This window comes from Sturnus vulgaris, chromosome 1, assembly GCF_052056855.1.
Source record: "Sturnus vulgaris isolate bStuVul1 chromosome 1, bStuVul1.hap1, whole genome shotgun sequence".
Classification (NCBI taxonomy): Eukaryota; Metazoa; Chordata; class Aves; order Passeriformes; family Sturnidae; genus Sturnus; species Sturnus vulgaris.
The window spans coordinates 154286797-154302028 of record NC_142243.1 but is presented as its reverse complement, the minus strand read 5'-3'; the positions used below and the strand labels follow the sequence as shown (position 1 = coordinate 154302028).

General features: G+C 46.9%; 1 protein-coding gene across 15 annotated transcripts in view; it reads right to left on the bottom strand.

Annotated features, from left to right (window-relative positions):
- ADGRB1 (adhesion G protein-coupled receptor B1) overlaps positions 1-15232 on the bottom strand; it is a 279870-nt gene that overhangs the window by 150307 nt on the left and 114331 nt on the right. For 13 of the 15 annotated variants that reach the window (XM_088179990.1, XM_088179982.1, XM_088179994.1 and 10 more), the window contains exons 3-4: positions 9125-9283; positions 521-628 (exon numbers count right to left, since the gene is read on the bottom strand). The exons of 1 other annotated variant lie outside the window; for it this stretch is intronic. In XM_088179990.1, the coding sequence (XP_088036116.1) occupies positions 521-628; positions 9125-9283 (267 nt within the window). The remainder of the gene's footprint in view (positions 1-520; positions 629-9124; positions 9284-15232) is intronic. One more of the 15 variants, XM_088180046.1, reaches the window with a different exon arrangement.

Sequence of the window (15232 nt, the reverse complement as noted above, 5' to 3'; positions counted from 1 at the left end):
AGACAAGTCCTTGCACAGCACTAAAGACCCAGGGACAGAGGAAACCAATCCTGCTCTGTCCCCACCGAGCCCTGCTCACCCTCTCTCACAGCCAATGGGAAGGCATGACATGGACATCAGCAAAGGGGCTGCATTGCAGCAAGGTCAGCTTTGGCTTCATGAACCACGTGTGGCTGGGAAATTCAGACAAAGCAGCGACTCAGAATAGGCAGGGTGATGGGAAAACGTTCTGTGGGATGGATGGTCTCATCAGGGCTTTGTGTCCGTCCCTTTTCACCTTCTCTGGCTGATGGTGACGACACAAAACCCCGTGGGGTGATGGAATGGGAACAAACGGGGCGGTGACCATTTGTTCAGCGTGTGACAACACGGGGGGAGCATCCCCCACACTGACCTGGGGGGAAGGAGATGGTTAGGGGGGGGTCATTGGAACAGTGCAGAGAGCCCAGCCCAGCTGGGCAGAGCAGTGACCAGAGCAGTGCCCCAGCTCCAGAGGCTGCTGTGGGAGGTCAGAGCTTACCTATTTGAGGTGCAGGGTACCCGTAGTGCTGCAGTTCGTCAGGGTCCTCTCGCTTTCTGTTATCTGTGGACCTCAGCGATTGGCTTCTGGAATTATAGCGTCCATTGGCTATGGCAAGGTAATGGGTCATGTAAATACACCTTGGTTCACTCTGCAAGATCTTTCACTACAAAGGTTACACGCATTAACAACAGCGACCTGCCACGTTCCCCTGACATGACCACCTGCTTTCCAACCCCAGCACCCCTGGCCACCAGCCTTCCCCGAGGTTTCAGCACCAGCCAGCCTGAAAGACTCGGGCTGGTTGGTGGTTCAACCCCTTCTTTTTGAGTGAGATTTGGGACCATGCAGAGTACGATCCCTTATGTCTGGTCTTTAATTAATTTCAGTGGTTTTCTAGGGTGTCTGCACTCCTTGCTGCACTTGTGGAGGATTCATCCTTTTCAGATGTGCTGGCACTGAATCCCACCATCCCTAGTGGTGTTTTGAGGTTTATGGTGGCAACTGGCAGGGTGTTTTTGGTGGGAAATTCTGCCTTGCAACCAGCACCTGCCTAGAAATGCCCTGTAGAGGAGCCAGGAAATGCTGAGTGGAGCAGGCAGGTGAGGGCAGGTGGAAAGGAAGGGATATCTCAATAGGATGTCTCCTTCATAGACTTCACCCTGCCACCAGCAACAAGGAGAGATGGAAGTCTGGCATCAGCAGAGTAACAACAGAGCTATAATTGGGAACTTTTCCTTCTCAGTGAGAGACAAGCTCCTGATCCTTGTGTCCTACTGAAAATCTCCCAGTGGAGCCCAAGGTGTGGAGTTCAGAAGGTAAATAATGCATCCACAGTGAATCAAAGGCATCTAACTGTTCCTTCTGAGCCCACGCTCTGCCAGCTTTCCATTTTCATCTCGTGTAGATCAGCCCTGAATTGGCTGGAGGGAAAACTCAAATTTCTGTTGTCTGTAGCACTGGACATGCTGTAACCCTGGCACATTCCCTCCCTAGCAAAGAGAGAAACAACCCAGCAGTAACAACCAAATCCCATCCACCAGGAGTGCCTGCTGTAAATCAGGAGAGCTCAGCTGACTCCACCAGAGTCACACGGAATAGCAGAGAGCAGAGCTGAGCCCGAGTAATCTGTGATCTGGCAGCCAATTTGTTTCCAAACAGCAAGTACCAGACAGAAGATCTTTTCCCCCAAGGAGGTAAAACACTCAGACATCTTTTTAAGAAGTATGAACTGCCAAGGGTTGAAATGGTTACAAATTTGATCTCAGAACCCTGAGAAAATTAATAAAGGTTAATGAAGCTTCAGTGTGGTGGCAGCAGTCTTTATTGCCATCCAAAAAGGGAAAGCAGAGGAGGCAGAGGAATGATTCAGAGAGTCCCTGCCAGGAGCCAGGCTTTATATTCAGCAGTTTGGATCATGGGAGAGTTTGTGAAATTGTATTATTTACCATCACTGTTGCCTGAAAGCAGAACTTGAGGAGTCTAGGAATTGTCACATGGACACCTCCAAACCTTGCCAGCACCAGCTGGCTGCTGGCTGGAGGGGATGGGGCACTCACCCACCTTCCATCTTCAATGGAAAGTTACCCAGAGCCAGACATCAGGACCACAGACATCCTGATATCTGCAAACACTTTGTTTTTGTCTGGCTCTTTCCTGCAATAGAAAGGTCTCAAGCCCTATGTTTTCAAATAGCTAAAAATCATGGGACTTTCCTGTGGGAGATTCAGTTCAAAAAAGACAAACTCTAAGTAGTTTTCCAATACTCTTTTTTTTTTTTTTTTTTTTTTTTTTTTTTTTTTTTTTTTTTTTTTAAGTTTGTTAGGAGACAACTTATTCCCATATTTGGGACTTCTCACATCCCCAGCACCCATTCCTGGTTATACCCACACACTTTCATCTGCTCCAATTTAAGTGCTCTCCATGAAATCTCACAAACCATAAGAACACACAAATCTCCATCTGCATCACATCCCATGGGCTTCCCACAGACTTATTTAGGCTGGGAGGAGAAAGAGGGGCAGGGCATCAAGGAGCAGATGTGGAGTTTGGATGGCTTTGTCACCTGCCCAGAGCAAGGAAGGTGACAGGGAAAACCTGGGATTTAATATCCCAGAAGCAGTCAGTGTTCACCAATGGACAGAGACATGGGAGGCAGCACAGAGGGAAGGAAAGATAAAAGAGCAAAATATAACTTTTAATTGCAAGTCTAACACCCTGAACCTCCTCTCACCAATTATTTGGGCCTCATGTCACTGACATCTCCTAATGACTTATCCCAGTCTTGAAGGACTAAATGATTTCCTTTGCTCCTTGACAGGTATGGCAAGTCTGCACTGTTATTTCTCATGCTAATTAAAGCCAATCAAGCCTAGAGGCTGAATGAGTGACCCGTCCAGCTTCCCCCAAGCTTCCCCCCTGCCAGGATTGCTCCAGTGCTGCAGGAAGCCTTCCTCCCCTTTGGAAAGGATGTGCAGAGAAGCCAATCTGTCTGCATTTAACACAGCTGAGATTTAACCTGGATGGTTTCCCTGGAGAGATGCACAAATCAGTCCTGGATCCAAACAAAGCAGGGAGGCACCAGGGCCCTTGGGAACATGTGGAAGTTGGTGCAAGTGCTGCTTTGCTGGGGGTACCTGAACTTTATGGGGTAGAGGTCAAAAACTAAAGGCAGTGGGGACCTGGCTGGATTTCAGCAGCCTTTTCCCCACAGCAGGGCCAGTGAGAGGAGTAATTCCAGGATTAAGGGAAGACCTAGACTCAATTTACATCCCAGTTGGATAAATGTAGTGAGAATGGCATGAAAAACTCCAGCACCGTTCAAATGCCAACAGGAGGAATAGAGGGATAATGCTCTTGGAACCAAACAGGGATGTTTCAAGTGTAAGCAGAGGCAAGTACGTGAGACTTTGAAAAAGCACAGCTCAAGTGTGGATGTGGAGGATGATCAGTGCTGGCAGGAGTGGGAATAGGAAGCAGGTGACCAACACTTCTAATGAGAACATGCAATGTGTCAGACAGCACCTTGCAACACAACCAAGGGAAAAATAAAATAAAGGCAGAGACTTTGAAGTGCTGTGGGCCAAGGTTTGAGCATCCAAACACGTCTCACCACAGCTACACACTCTGTACTCATCCCCCAGACAGGAGAGGCAAAGCAAATAGGAGGATCATGAAAATTATTCAGGCAAGGTGGGATGGTGGGAATGAAAGGATGAACCAGAGCAAAGAGGGAAAAGGGATTATTAAAAAAATACCCAAAACATTCAAATGAATCTCAGTGCAGTAAAACTGAAAGGAAAGGTGATGACTGTGGACTTTTTGGGGCATCTGTCAGTTGCTAAAGAGTAAAACTGAAAAGCACAGAATTACTAACAACCCCTAAATCCCAAAATCTCAGTGGATGGAGAAGAGGTTCATTTTGGAGGCCACTAGATTTATTTCAATTGCATCAGCTAAAGACCCAAAACACTTAGATCTGAACATCTGAAATTTGTGGAAACATCCCTGGGGGAGATCTGTAACTCTCAGACGTGAGATGCCTGAACCACCAGTAAAAAAAGGGGGCAGGGCAAAATCTCTGCAGCAGCAGCAGGTACCTATAGGAGCTCCTCCAGCTTGCAGTGAGTTCTAGCCTGGCCTGCAGGGAATGAAGATGCTCCCACACATGCCCAGGATATTTCAGCTCCGTGGTTTGCAGCAAAATAAAAAAAAAAAAAATTAATGAGAAGCAGGGGCGGCAGAGACTGAGACTGAGGCTCAGCCTTGGGAATGTCACATGGAACATGGCTACATCCTGAACCTGCTGGAAGCTGAAAATCCAGCCTGGAATGACAGGACTGTGCCAGTGTCACCCTCCTGCTGATGTCAGGATGTGGTTACCCCTTTCCCAACCGTGAGGAGCTGTGTCTTCCCAATCTGCATATTCATAAATGTCAGGGATGGTTCTGCTCAGCCTCTGCCAGATGGGATGGCAGGATTTCAGCTGGCTCCTCTGCCAGTTCTCCTTCCCCAGGAATAACTCCACATCTCTGATTGTTCTTACATCTCTCCAACACTGCAGAATTCCGACGCTGGGGTCAGGGCTGTGACATTTCCCCTCTGGTTTGGGTGTTGTCCATCCAGGATCCTTGTGAGGACCCTCTGCCTGCCAGGTTGTGAGCAAACCCAGCTTCAAGAACCTTGCAGCCCAAAAGAGCCACTGGAGCACATCCCTTTCCATCCACAGTGGGTGGACCTGGGAAGTTCCTCTGCAAGCTCCCACCATATGTGGGTTTTTCCCTCTCTCTATAAAACAGCAGCTCCTGCCCAAATCCAAGAGAGGGAGGAAATCTCTGTGCTGGAGAGGGGGGGATATCACCAAGTCCTTTACTAAGGCAAAATCAGAATTACAATAAAAACCTTGTGTTTTTCTTCAGATTACATCTCTTGAGCTGTCACAAATAAAGGCTCTGCCTAAGCCAAGCTGCTGTTACCAGACAAAGTTTCCTTCCCAGTTTGGGAGAAGTCTTCAATACAGTTTTTCCTCAGCATTTCACAGCTTTTAGTTTTGCCCATGGAAAACTTACCTGGCTCACTTCCTGTTGGACTTAGATGTGTATCCCTGGGGAAATTTAGCCAGAAGATCATCAAGACAGAGACTCTGTCACATGGAACAGCAGAGATAGTGGCCCAAACGAGTGGGAAAACTCAAAGTCCACATAAAAATGGCACTTGTGGAGTCATTCAGCTACCACTTTGCACTGATTGCAACCTCTGTGGCCTCCAGACAACGTGTTCAGACTCAGCTCTGGTGTCTGCACCCACATTTTGGTGATCAGGCTGGCACAAGCCACAGCTCTTGGAAAAACTGAGAGTTTTTTCCTACCATTCCCACTCCTGCATGCTGAGACCTGCTGAAGGCAGCTCTAGAAGAGGAAAATGGGCAAGGCCCACCTAGGGGAGGAGCTGTGTGACAAAACAGCTCTGGAACATTTGCCATGGCCTGGCAAAATTAAACAACCAACGAAACCCTCCAAGATATTCCACAATAGTTCCTCTCAGCAGCTCCAGGGAGCTGAGTGTCAGCACTCTGAGAAGCTGCCCCAGGGGCTGGGATCCAATTAAACAGCTAAAACATTCCTGCTAATCACCCATCAGCTTCTGAGCCACTCTGGCAGAAGTGGGAAAGGAGAAGTTAAAGAAAAGAGATGGGTTTATCCTTGTATTGAAGATGATGGGGATATCTGTGTTATTGTAACCTGACTTGCTTGGCCAGCAATTTCTCAGTGGACAAGTTTCAATTTACCTCCACAGCAAAGAGGAAAATACCAGAGCACTCATCCCTGTTTTGTTCTGCTGTTTTATCAGAATTACAGATGGCCCTTTGTTAAAGGAAAATATTTTTTCCTGCTTTTTTTTTTTCTCCTAGAAAATTAAGATCTCAGCTATTCCACAATACCTGGAGAGTTGGTCAGGTATTATTACAAGCTGCTTAAATGCTGAACAGTTGAAGACAAAGTTGTTCTCCTGACCAGTTCCTCTTTTTTTTTTTTTCCGTTTTTCTTCATTTTTAAAATTATAATTAAAAAATGAAATCATTACAACCTATTTAACTGCAGTTTATAATGAACACTTAGAATAATAACAGTTCCAGGGAAAGAACGAACATTCTACTCATCCCCAACAAATCTATGAGCAGAAGTCAATATGAAAATAACAGTGACACATTTAAAACAGGATTTCTGTTCTGCTTTTAAATCCTCTTAGGTTTTGGTGCAGATCAAAGTAAAGAGAAGGAAAAGATAACATGCAAGAAAATTAGAAACCCTTCTTGGGTCAAAAGTGCATCTCCTTGGGCAAAGACAACAGGGGACAGATTCACTGAGAGGCAAGTTCAGAGCCAAGTGAACAGTTTTGATACGGAGAGACACAGGTTTATCTTGAAGTAGGACACCGACCTCAAGATGTGGAGAAATCTTCTGGAAAGATTTATTGCTCACATATCCCCTCAAATCCCTTCCAGAATGGAAACATCAAAATGGGGCTCAGCAGTTTGTCTGCAAAGAGGGTCTTGGGACAATTAATCAGAATTAATTTATTTATTTCAATGGAATAAATCAGTTTGTGCTGCTTGACTCTGTGTGTGTACTCTCCTTCCAAACTAGGACTTTCTACTTAGCTTAAAATTCCTTCTTCCCAAATAATCTGAGCTGAAGCAATCTCACTTCAGTTTGGAGGAGGAATTGACTGGGAATGCAGTGGAAAAAGGACAGGAAGACAAATGAAATAATTCATTGAATCATAGCCCCTTCAGGCTGTTTGCACTTAGGATTGGCTTTGCTGAGTGTTGTGCTCTGGAAAAAGTGAGGTAAATAATGAGTAAAAACCAATTAATTCTTCACTGCTGTACTCTATACCATGGAAATCCAACCCAGTGTCCGTGGCTCTCCACCCCATCCCACTCCTTGCCACCACAACCTCAGGACATCTACCATGAAGAAGAAACAAAGTTTTGACCCTAGGGAAGATCAAGGGAAGATATTACAGCCCCTGCTTAGTGCTGATGAGGCTGGCCCTGGCAAACAGGGTCTTCACCCTGGCAAACAGGGTCTTCACCCTCTCACCACTTCAGGAGGGATGCAGAAGAATCAAACAGGTCCCATGGACAGCTTGGAAGATGGTTAGGGATGAGGAAGGATGTCCTGCAAAGATAATCTGGGGAACTGGGCCCCCCTAGTTTATCCAGTGTAGGAGGGACACATTAAGGAGCTTTTTTGCCTGTTGTCCCATTTGTTCCCATGTTCAAAGAGTGACCAGCCCTGCAGATCCTCCTCTCCCACTCCCACTGCTGTCTCTACCTTGTTCCTTCACACATTGATCACCAAGACTGGTGTGGCCCTTTTTCCATCTCCACTCAGGCACACCTCAATCCCACAGCTGGATAATCCCACCAGCTTCCAGGTCCTTGCACTCCTACTCTCTCTACCACGAGCCAGAGCTGAGATATGACTACAAAGTCACCACCAAGCATGGGAGACACGGATTAAATATCCCTGGTGTGGGCAAACCTCATAGAGAATTTTGCAATTGTGAGTAAAGGAGATGGAATTCAATATACCAGATTTCATTTAAAAAAAAAAAAAAAAAGTCTAAGCCTAATTGCAACATATTTTAAATTTATGGAAACGTTTAAAAATGCATGAAATCATTTTAGCCCTTATTAGAGGAATATATTTATGTCCCTTTATTTGAACTTCCTCCTTATCAGGAGATACTTCCCAGCCTTTGAAGACAGTTGAACTTTCCTTAGTTATTTGACTAGTCAGAGCAGTTATTCAAACATTCTCTACCCTGAATTTGAAATAAAAAGAAGGGAATAATTATAGCCAGCCATTTGCTCGCATTTGTTGAGCTGAGCTGTGTCTGCAGTTGGCTTCTCCTCTTCATCTCCCTCCCAACACAGCTTAAAGCAATAGAAGAACTGGGGATGAAAGTGCTGGAGGTTCAGCAGCTCAACCCATCAATATCTGACTGGTGTGGTCACTCTGTGCCCTGTTCTCTGGAGAAGAGGGCCTGGAAAGAGGATGCATTACAGGGGGACATTTGAGCACACACCAAAGCCTTTGCATCACTCAATTCCTGTCTAACAGCCAGAGCTTTCTCTACATCTTATCACCAGGGGCTTCTATTTGTAAAAGAAAGGAGCAGGGTCACTGCTCTTGAACTAAACCAAGAAGAAGCAAGATTAACATCTCTTATATTTAATTATTTGGGAGAAGTGGAAAAAAAATGCCTTTAAGGACGTGACAGATTTACCACCAGCATATGAAAACCTGATGTAAGCCTGCTTACGGATTCCTATAAATCCTTTATGCCGAAGGCCTGGAAGGTGTAGGAAGACTGTGGAAGGCGTAGGAAGACTGTGGAAGGTAAAGGAAGACTGTGGAAGTTGTAGGAAGATGGTGGAAGGCAAAGGAAGACTGTGGAAGGTAAAGGAAGACTGTGGAAGGTGTAGGAAGACTGTGGAAGGTGTAGGAAGAATGTGGAAGGCATAGGAAGACTGTGGAAGTTGTAGGAAGGCTGTGGAAGGTGTAGGAAGACTGTGGAAGGAGTAGGAAGACTGTGGAAGATATAGGAAGACTGTGGAAGGCGTAGGAAGACTGTGGAAGGTAAAGGAAGACTGTGGAAGGGAAAGGAAGACTGTGGAAGGCGTAGGAAGACTGTGGAAGGCGTAGGAAGACTGTGGAAGTTGTAGGAAGGCTGTGGAAGGTGTAGGAAGGCTGTGGAAGGTGTAGGAAGACTGTGGAAGGCGTATGAAGACTGTGGAAGGTAAAGGAAGACTGTGGAAGTTGTAGGAAGGCTGTGGAAGTTGTAGGAAGGCTGTGGAAGGCGTAGGAAGACTGTGCCAGCGCGCGCGCACATGCGAGACAGGCAGGGACGGGCAGGGCCATGCAGAGCCAAATCCACAACATTCCCTTGGGCTCACTGCTCCAACGCAGCCCCTTGGGGCAGCTTCCCCGAGCCTCTGGAGCAGCCTCCATCCTTGACCCTTGGTGGGGATGAGGCCAAGCCGCTCCTCCCGGGACGGGCGCCGCGCGTGCGAGGGATCATGCCTGCACTTACTATTGCACGCCTTCCTATTGCACAGCCGTCCTTCCTCCAGGACTCCCTCGCAGGCCAGGCCCTCGTTGGGAAGGGGCTTGCAGGAGCGCATGCGGGTCTGCAGGCCGCCCCCGCAGTCCTTGGTGCAGTCGCCCCAAGCCGACCAGGAGTTCCAACCACCTGGGCAAGATCCAGAAAAGCCCCGTCAGCCTCAGTGAGAGCCCAGCGCCCCGGGGGAGACGAGGCAGCAGAGCCTGGCATGTACCAGCTGCCAAAAATCAAAACTGGGGTGGCTCTAAAAGTGGTGGGACTGGACACTGCAGGGTAGCCCAGAAAGTCAAGAAGGGGAAGGGAGAAGCATTGGCTGCCTTTACATTGACTTCTCTTCAGTTGTTCCTGTTTGTAGAGCTTAAGAAGTGTTTGGACAACACCTTCAGGCACGTGATGGGGTTCTGGGGATGTCCTGTGCAGAGCCAGGAGTTGGACTTCAGTGATCCTTGTCTGTCCCTTCCACCTCAGGATATTCTATGATTCCAACTAGTCCTGCTCTTCCTGTGCTTACTGTGACAAAGAGCTCCCCTCTGACAAGACCCTCTGCCCATTTTGTGTCCTGTTGGCTTCTAACCCCAGAAGACATGACCAAAAATCTCTTCAAGGTACAAATCCACCATCAGTGAGGTTGTGGCTCCTCCTCCTGCCACCAGACAAACATATGATATGAAGACAAGGAAGGTGAGAAGGGATAAGGGTTCTATCACTCATATTTAAAAAAAAAAAGACATTTCCTTTCCCCACACTGCAGACCCCACCAGCCACAGAGAGGCACTGCTCTCAAGGATAGCTTTGGTGAAGGAATAACATGGGAATGATATTCTCCTCCAGCACTCTTTGTAGGACTCACAGAAAGCAATCTGTGAGCACCATAAGATGAAGGTGCATTTTTGGCTCCTCTCTCCAGCCATGCTTAGTGATGGTGTCAGCAATGCTCAGCTTTCTCCATTGTACCACAACCTACAGCTCTGAAAACTGATGGATCCACCAAACCACCTGGCTGCAGGGATGATCCTGCTGCTTAAGGGAAATTCTGAGCCTTCTCTACGCTGTGTCTTTCCAGATTCCTGCCAAGAGCCATGGCCTGGGTGGAACATCCATAAATGCTGATGGAGGGATGGACTGTGAAGCCCATCTGAATCTGGCTGGCCTCCCACAGTCCAAACGCCTGCAGGGAGCACAGCAAGGCTGAGTTTTGGGTTGTAAAAGACAGCAGGGGATTATCCAATCCTTTCAGGTGATGGATAAGCTGTCACATCCCTCAGTGGTCAGTTCGCTCCTCATCGGCCACATGCAGAAATCTAAAATCTGCTGAAATAAACCTCGGCCTCACTGTTCTGCTCCATCGTTTGTCCACCTCATGGGGAGGAGCAGAGGTGGCCCTTCAGCCCAGAGGTGGCCACTTTCACATGGCTGCCTTTCCTGCTGTGAATTCTCTCATTACCCACAGCTACCCTTGGAGATGTTTAAGGTCCGGGGAATTCAGCTCTGTGCTGTGCTAAGGCACAGATAAGGATAACGAGGTAAAGATGCAGGGTTTTTTGAAGACAGGAAACACTGGTAAAACTCTTGTTTTTAAAATAAAAATTTAATAATCCCCCCCCCCCTTTCATTTTTTTCCCCTTGACAACAGCCAGAGAATTCAGATTCAGAGATGAGACTGTGGCTGTACTCTGAGTTCTGGGCTCTGTTGGTCCTTACACAGCCTAGACAGGACACCAGCCCTGTCTGGAAAAACTAGTCCAACTAGGTGCCAGATCAGAATTTAGGGACATTATCATCACCCTCTTGCACAGGGATGGGCAAATACTTGTCCACCTGCACAGCAAAAACCCACGAGTTCATACTGTGCTACCTCCAGCATGGTTGTGCTTTAACTTTTCCCTCCAAGACAGAGTGAAAATAAATACAGGCTCAGCAACATTCCCACTGCTGATGGCCATGGAAGCTGCTCAGATACTTAATCATAAGAATAACATGGGAAAATGGAGCAGGAAGGAAATGGAGGGCAGTGAACTTGCCAGCAAAGTGCCCAGAGATCCTGGCAGCAGAGTGGAGGATGGAGTTGTTACTGGCACAAAACCAATGCTTGACCTTGAAGAACTTTTCTAAACAGCACAGGAACACAGGCTTGTCTTCCATTTCCTTATGGGAGACAGATTGTGTTTCCTTTGTAAGAGAGACCATTGGTGTAATGGGAGGTATCCTGATGCCAGGCTGGAGCTGATCAATAGGATATCTGTAACCAAACACGTTTAGGAGTTAATCAGCTCCTGGCTTGCCCTTTTCACAATGTCTTTCTTTAATCTCACTCCCTTGAATATTAAGACTGAGGCTGGAGAAGGGAGAGAGCAGCTTTCATGCATGAAAGCTTGGCTTGGATTGTGATTTATTTGAGATCCTTTTTGTTGAGACATAATGCATAATTGGTCCAGTGTTTTTAGAAGTTCTTTTATATGGTGTTTGTAAGCCAGACTAACTGGCTGTCGTGGTGCCCTCAGTTTGATTCACTTCTGCATTTTGGGATATGACCTATTATGGCACTGATCCCCTAAAATACACAGAAAAATTATTGCTCTCTGGTCTCACTACAGGAAAGAGGGAAGGATAATGAAGGTGCCAATGTTTGATTTCTTAAATCATAGAATCACAGAATCATGGAATGGCTTGAGCTGGAAGAGATCATCTTGTTTCACCCTCCTGCCATAGGCAGGGACACCTTCCACTATTCCAGGTTGCTCTAAGCCTCATCCAACCTGGCCTTGGACATTTCTAGGGATGGAGCAGACACAGCTTCTCTGGGCAACCTGTGCCAGGGCCTCACCACCCTCACAGGGAAGAATTTCTTCCTGATATCCAAGCCAAATCTTCTTTCTTTCAGTTTGAATCCATTATCCCTTGTCATGTCACTCCAGGCCCTTGTAAATATTCTCTCTCCATGTTTCTTGTAGACTCCCTTCAGGTACTGGAAAACCACAATTAGGCAACACTAAAGCTTCTCTTCTCCAGGTTCAACAATCCCAATTCTCTCAGCTTTCCTCACAGCAGAGCTGCTCCATCCCTCTGATCCTCTTGGAGCCTCTTCTGGACTTGCTCCATCAGCTCCAGGTCCTTCCTGTGCTGGGACCCCAGAGCTGGAGGCAGCTCTGCAGGTGGGGTCTCACCTGAGCAGAGCAGAGGGGTAACTCTTACTCTGCTTATCCTCAGCAATGGGAGAACCAGGCAAAATAAGATAAAAACTGTCATGATCTCAAATCCTTAACTGGAATGAGATCAGTTTATGAGGTTGAGCAGAGATAACTTCCCTCCTCTCCTTACTCCTCAGTTTCCATCCCATTTGTAAAGAGGAGCTAGAGAAGTACCAGGGCACTTAGTAAATCAACCCAGGCATTTACAGCCAAGACAAAGGTATTCCCCACTTTATGGAGCAGTCCTTTTTTATCATCAGGTTGTACCATGGTCCTGACAAATTAAATGCTGCATGTTATTTATCTTGTTTACTGGCTGTCAGATAAACCTTTTGAAATTCCCCTTCTTTTCCTGGGTCTAGTCCTTCACTGCTTCAGGTGATTTGTCTCTTTTAGTGGAGCTGTAAACAAGTGGTTAAGGGTCTATTATATGAAGTTATTCCTATCCCACATTTCAGGGGGGAAATGCTAAGCCATGAGGAAAGTACGGGGTTCTTGTGCCCACTGCTGCACATGGATTCTGGAAAGGAGTGGCTGAGGGAGCTGGGGGGGCTGGAGAAAAAGGCTGAAGGGAAATCTCATCTCTGCCTACAACTCCCTGAAAGGAGCTTGTAGCGAGGTGGGTGTCAGTCTCTTCTCCCAAGTAACAAGTGATGGGATGAAAAGGCCTCAAGATGTGCCAGGGGGAGTTTTAGATTATTTATTTGCAAAAAATTTCTTCACAGAAAGGGTTGTTAAGCACTGGAACAGGCTGGCCAGGGAAGAGGCGGGGTGACCATCCCTGTGAGTGTTCAAACAAGGTGTGGATGTGGCACTTGAGGACATGTGGTGGCGAACATGTGGTGGGGTTGCTACACTGGCTTGGTGATCTTTTCCAACCTTAATGATTTCTTTTCTATGAAAAGAATCATCTGCAATGGCTGTGGAATGATCTGCACTGGCTGTGGTGTCACAAAGATGCTTTGAGCTCAGTGCAGAAGCTGCAGAAGGGACACAAGTGTGATGTGGTCCCTGCAGAGGCTGTGCCATCCCTTGGTCCATCCCTCAGTTCTGCTTGTTGAGCTGACACAGCCCCCATGGACTCCTCATCCTCTAGAAAATCTTGCCCACCACACAACCCTTCGCTCTGCCCCTTCTTCCATTTCGAGTATGAGGTTAGGGTTATGGAGGTTGGATGTTTTGTTTTGATGCTGGGAAGCGAGGGATGCACATGAAATGCAGAGCAGGCTCTCTCTGAAGGTGATGGGACCCTTTGCAGACAGACCCTGCCACCCCTGGAGTCCCGTTCCAGGAGCTCTCAGCAAACTGCTGCTCCCTGATCGATGTGGGCTGAGCTGCCATCTGTCCTTAATCCACAAATAATGAGGCTGCTGCAACTGCTCTATAAAGGATTTTTGCTTTTCAAAGGCACTGAATCCTCCGAAGGTCACACACCCAACCCGTTCCCACTTTGTGAAGTTTTTCTCAGCTGTGGCCTCACAGAACCACCGAGTTCTCTCACTTTGCCCTTCATCCCCCTACACTGGAGGAGCTGTGGCTCATGCCCCCAGCTCCAGAGGTTCCCATCACAGCCAGGTTTAACTTCCATTTTTTATTCTTAGAGAGCAGTCTGAGCTCTTAAAATGTGTTTTAACAAAGGTGGTTGTTGCATCTGAGGCTCGTGGCTGGTCTGAGTGCCCATCATTCAGGCAGGCCTTTAATCCAGTTTCTGAAGAGTTTTTTTGATCCTCCTCAGTCAGTTCTTATCATGATCATGGACTAAAACAAATTACTTTTCATGCAAGGCTGACCCAATGCATTTTAATTCTCCGGTTAAATGGAGAAAATTCCAAGATGGTTTACATCAACCAGCAAGCTCATATTTGGCATTTCTCGTTCTGAATCTTAAGCAGAGATACCAAAAGAATGGGTCTTTCCTACTGCAAATTAACTGAGAGGGCTCCACTTAGACACCTCCTCCAAACACCCTTGATCTTTGGGAAGATTTGCATCCCAGATCCAGAGTTTATCTTTGCAGCTGACAGCTGCAGTGTGTCTCAGATGCCAGTCAGTCAATCATGCCTTTTAATTTAACAGCAATCCCTTAAATTAGATGGCGATAGTGATAGATAGTGACAACAGCAAAAACTAAGGAATCTACACAGGACAATCAATAGAGCACAGCAAAAGGGGCTTTGCTGACACTCCACATCCATCTCCAATTCTGGTTTTTTGGATTTGGCCTCTCACTGACCCCAGCTGAGGACACGTCTTGTTGGCAGCTGTCTCCAACTCAGCAGGTCAGGGCATTTTGTATCTGAAAAACATGTCCAGGCTGCAAAAACCCCACCACAGCTCTGTGTGCTACCACTGGGAATATCTGTAGTGGAATTTATATCACAGTTTCTGAATCATCTCAATTAGCAAATGAGTGGGGGAAATGTCATTTCTTATGCAAATAGGGGGAAGGATACTGAAGGGAGATCAAGAGTGAGATTGTCTTTTTCCATCTGAATCCTAAAGTTGTTACAAAATGGGGTAAGTGAGGGAGCTGCTCCTTTATCACTCTCCTTTCTACTGTGCTGGAAAAGAGCAGGTCCAGAAGGGGCTGTTCTGAAGACATCCTTCTATGACACCAACCAGTGATTGTTCCCTGGAAAGTCATACATTCAGTTTGTTCCTTCTGTGGGAAAAAAGGAGAGAAATCTTTCAGGAGATGTCCCCTCCTTGTGCCCCATGTGATGAAACTCTGCAGCAGCACAAGTGAATCGCTCCAGTGGTTCCTTCTCTGCCCTTTCCAATTTAAATCCCATGTAACACTTTGCTTTTTTGCAGATTGTGCACATGACTATAAAAAACAACGTCCCAAGCTCCCTAAAAAGCAAAATAACTCATTGCAAGGACATGCAGT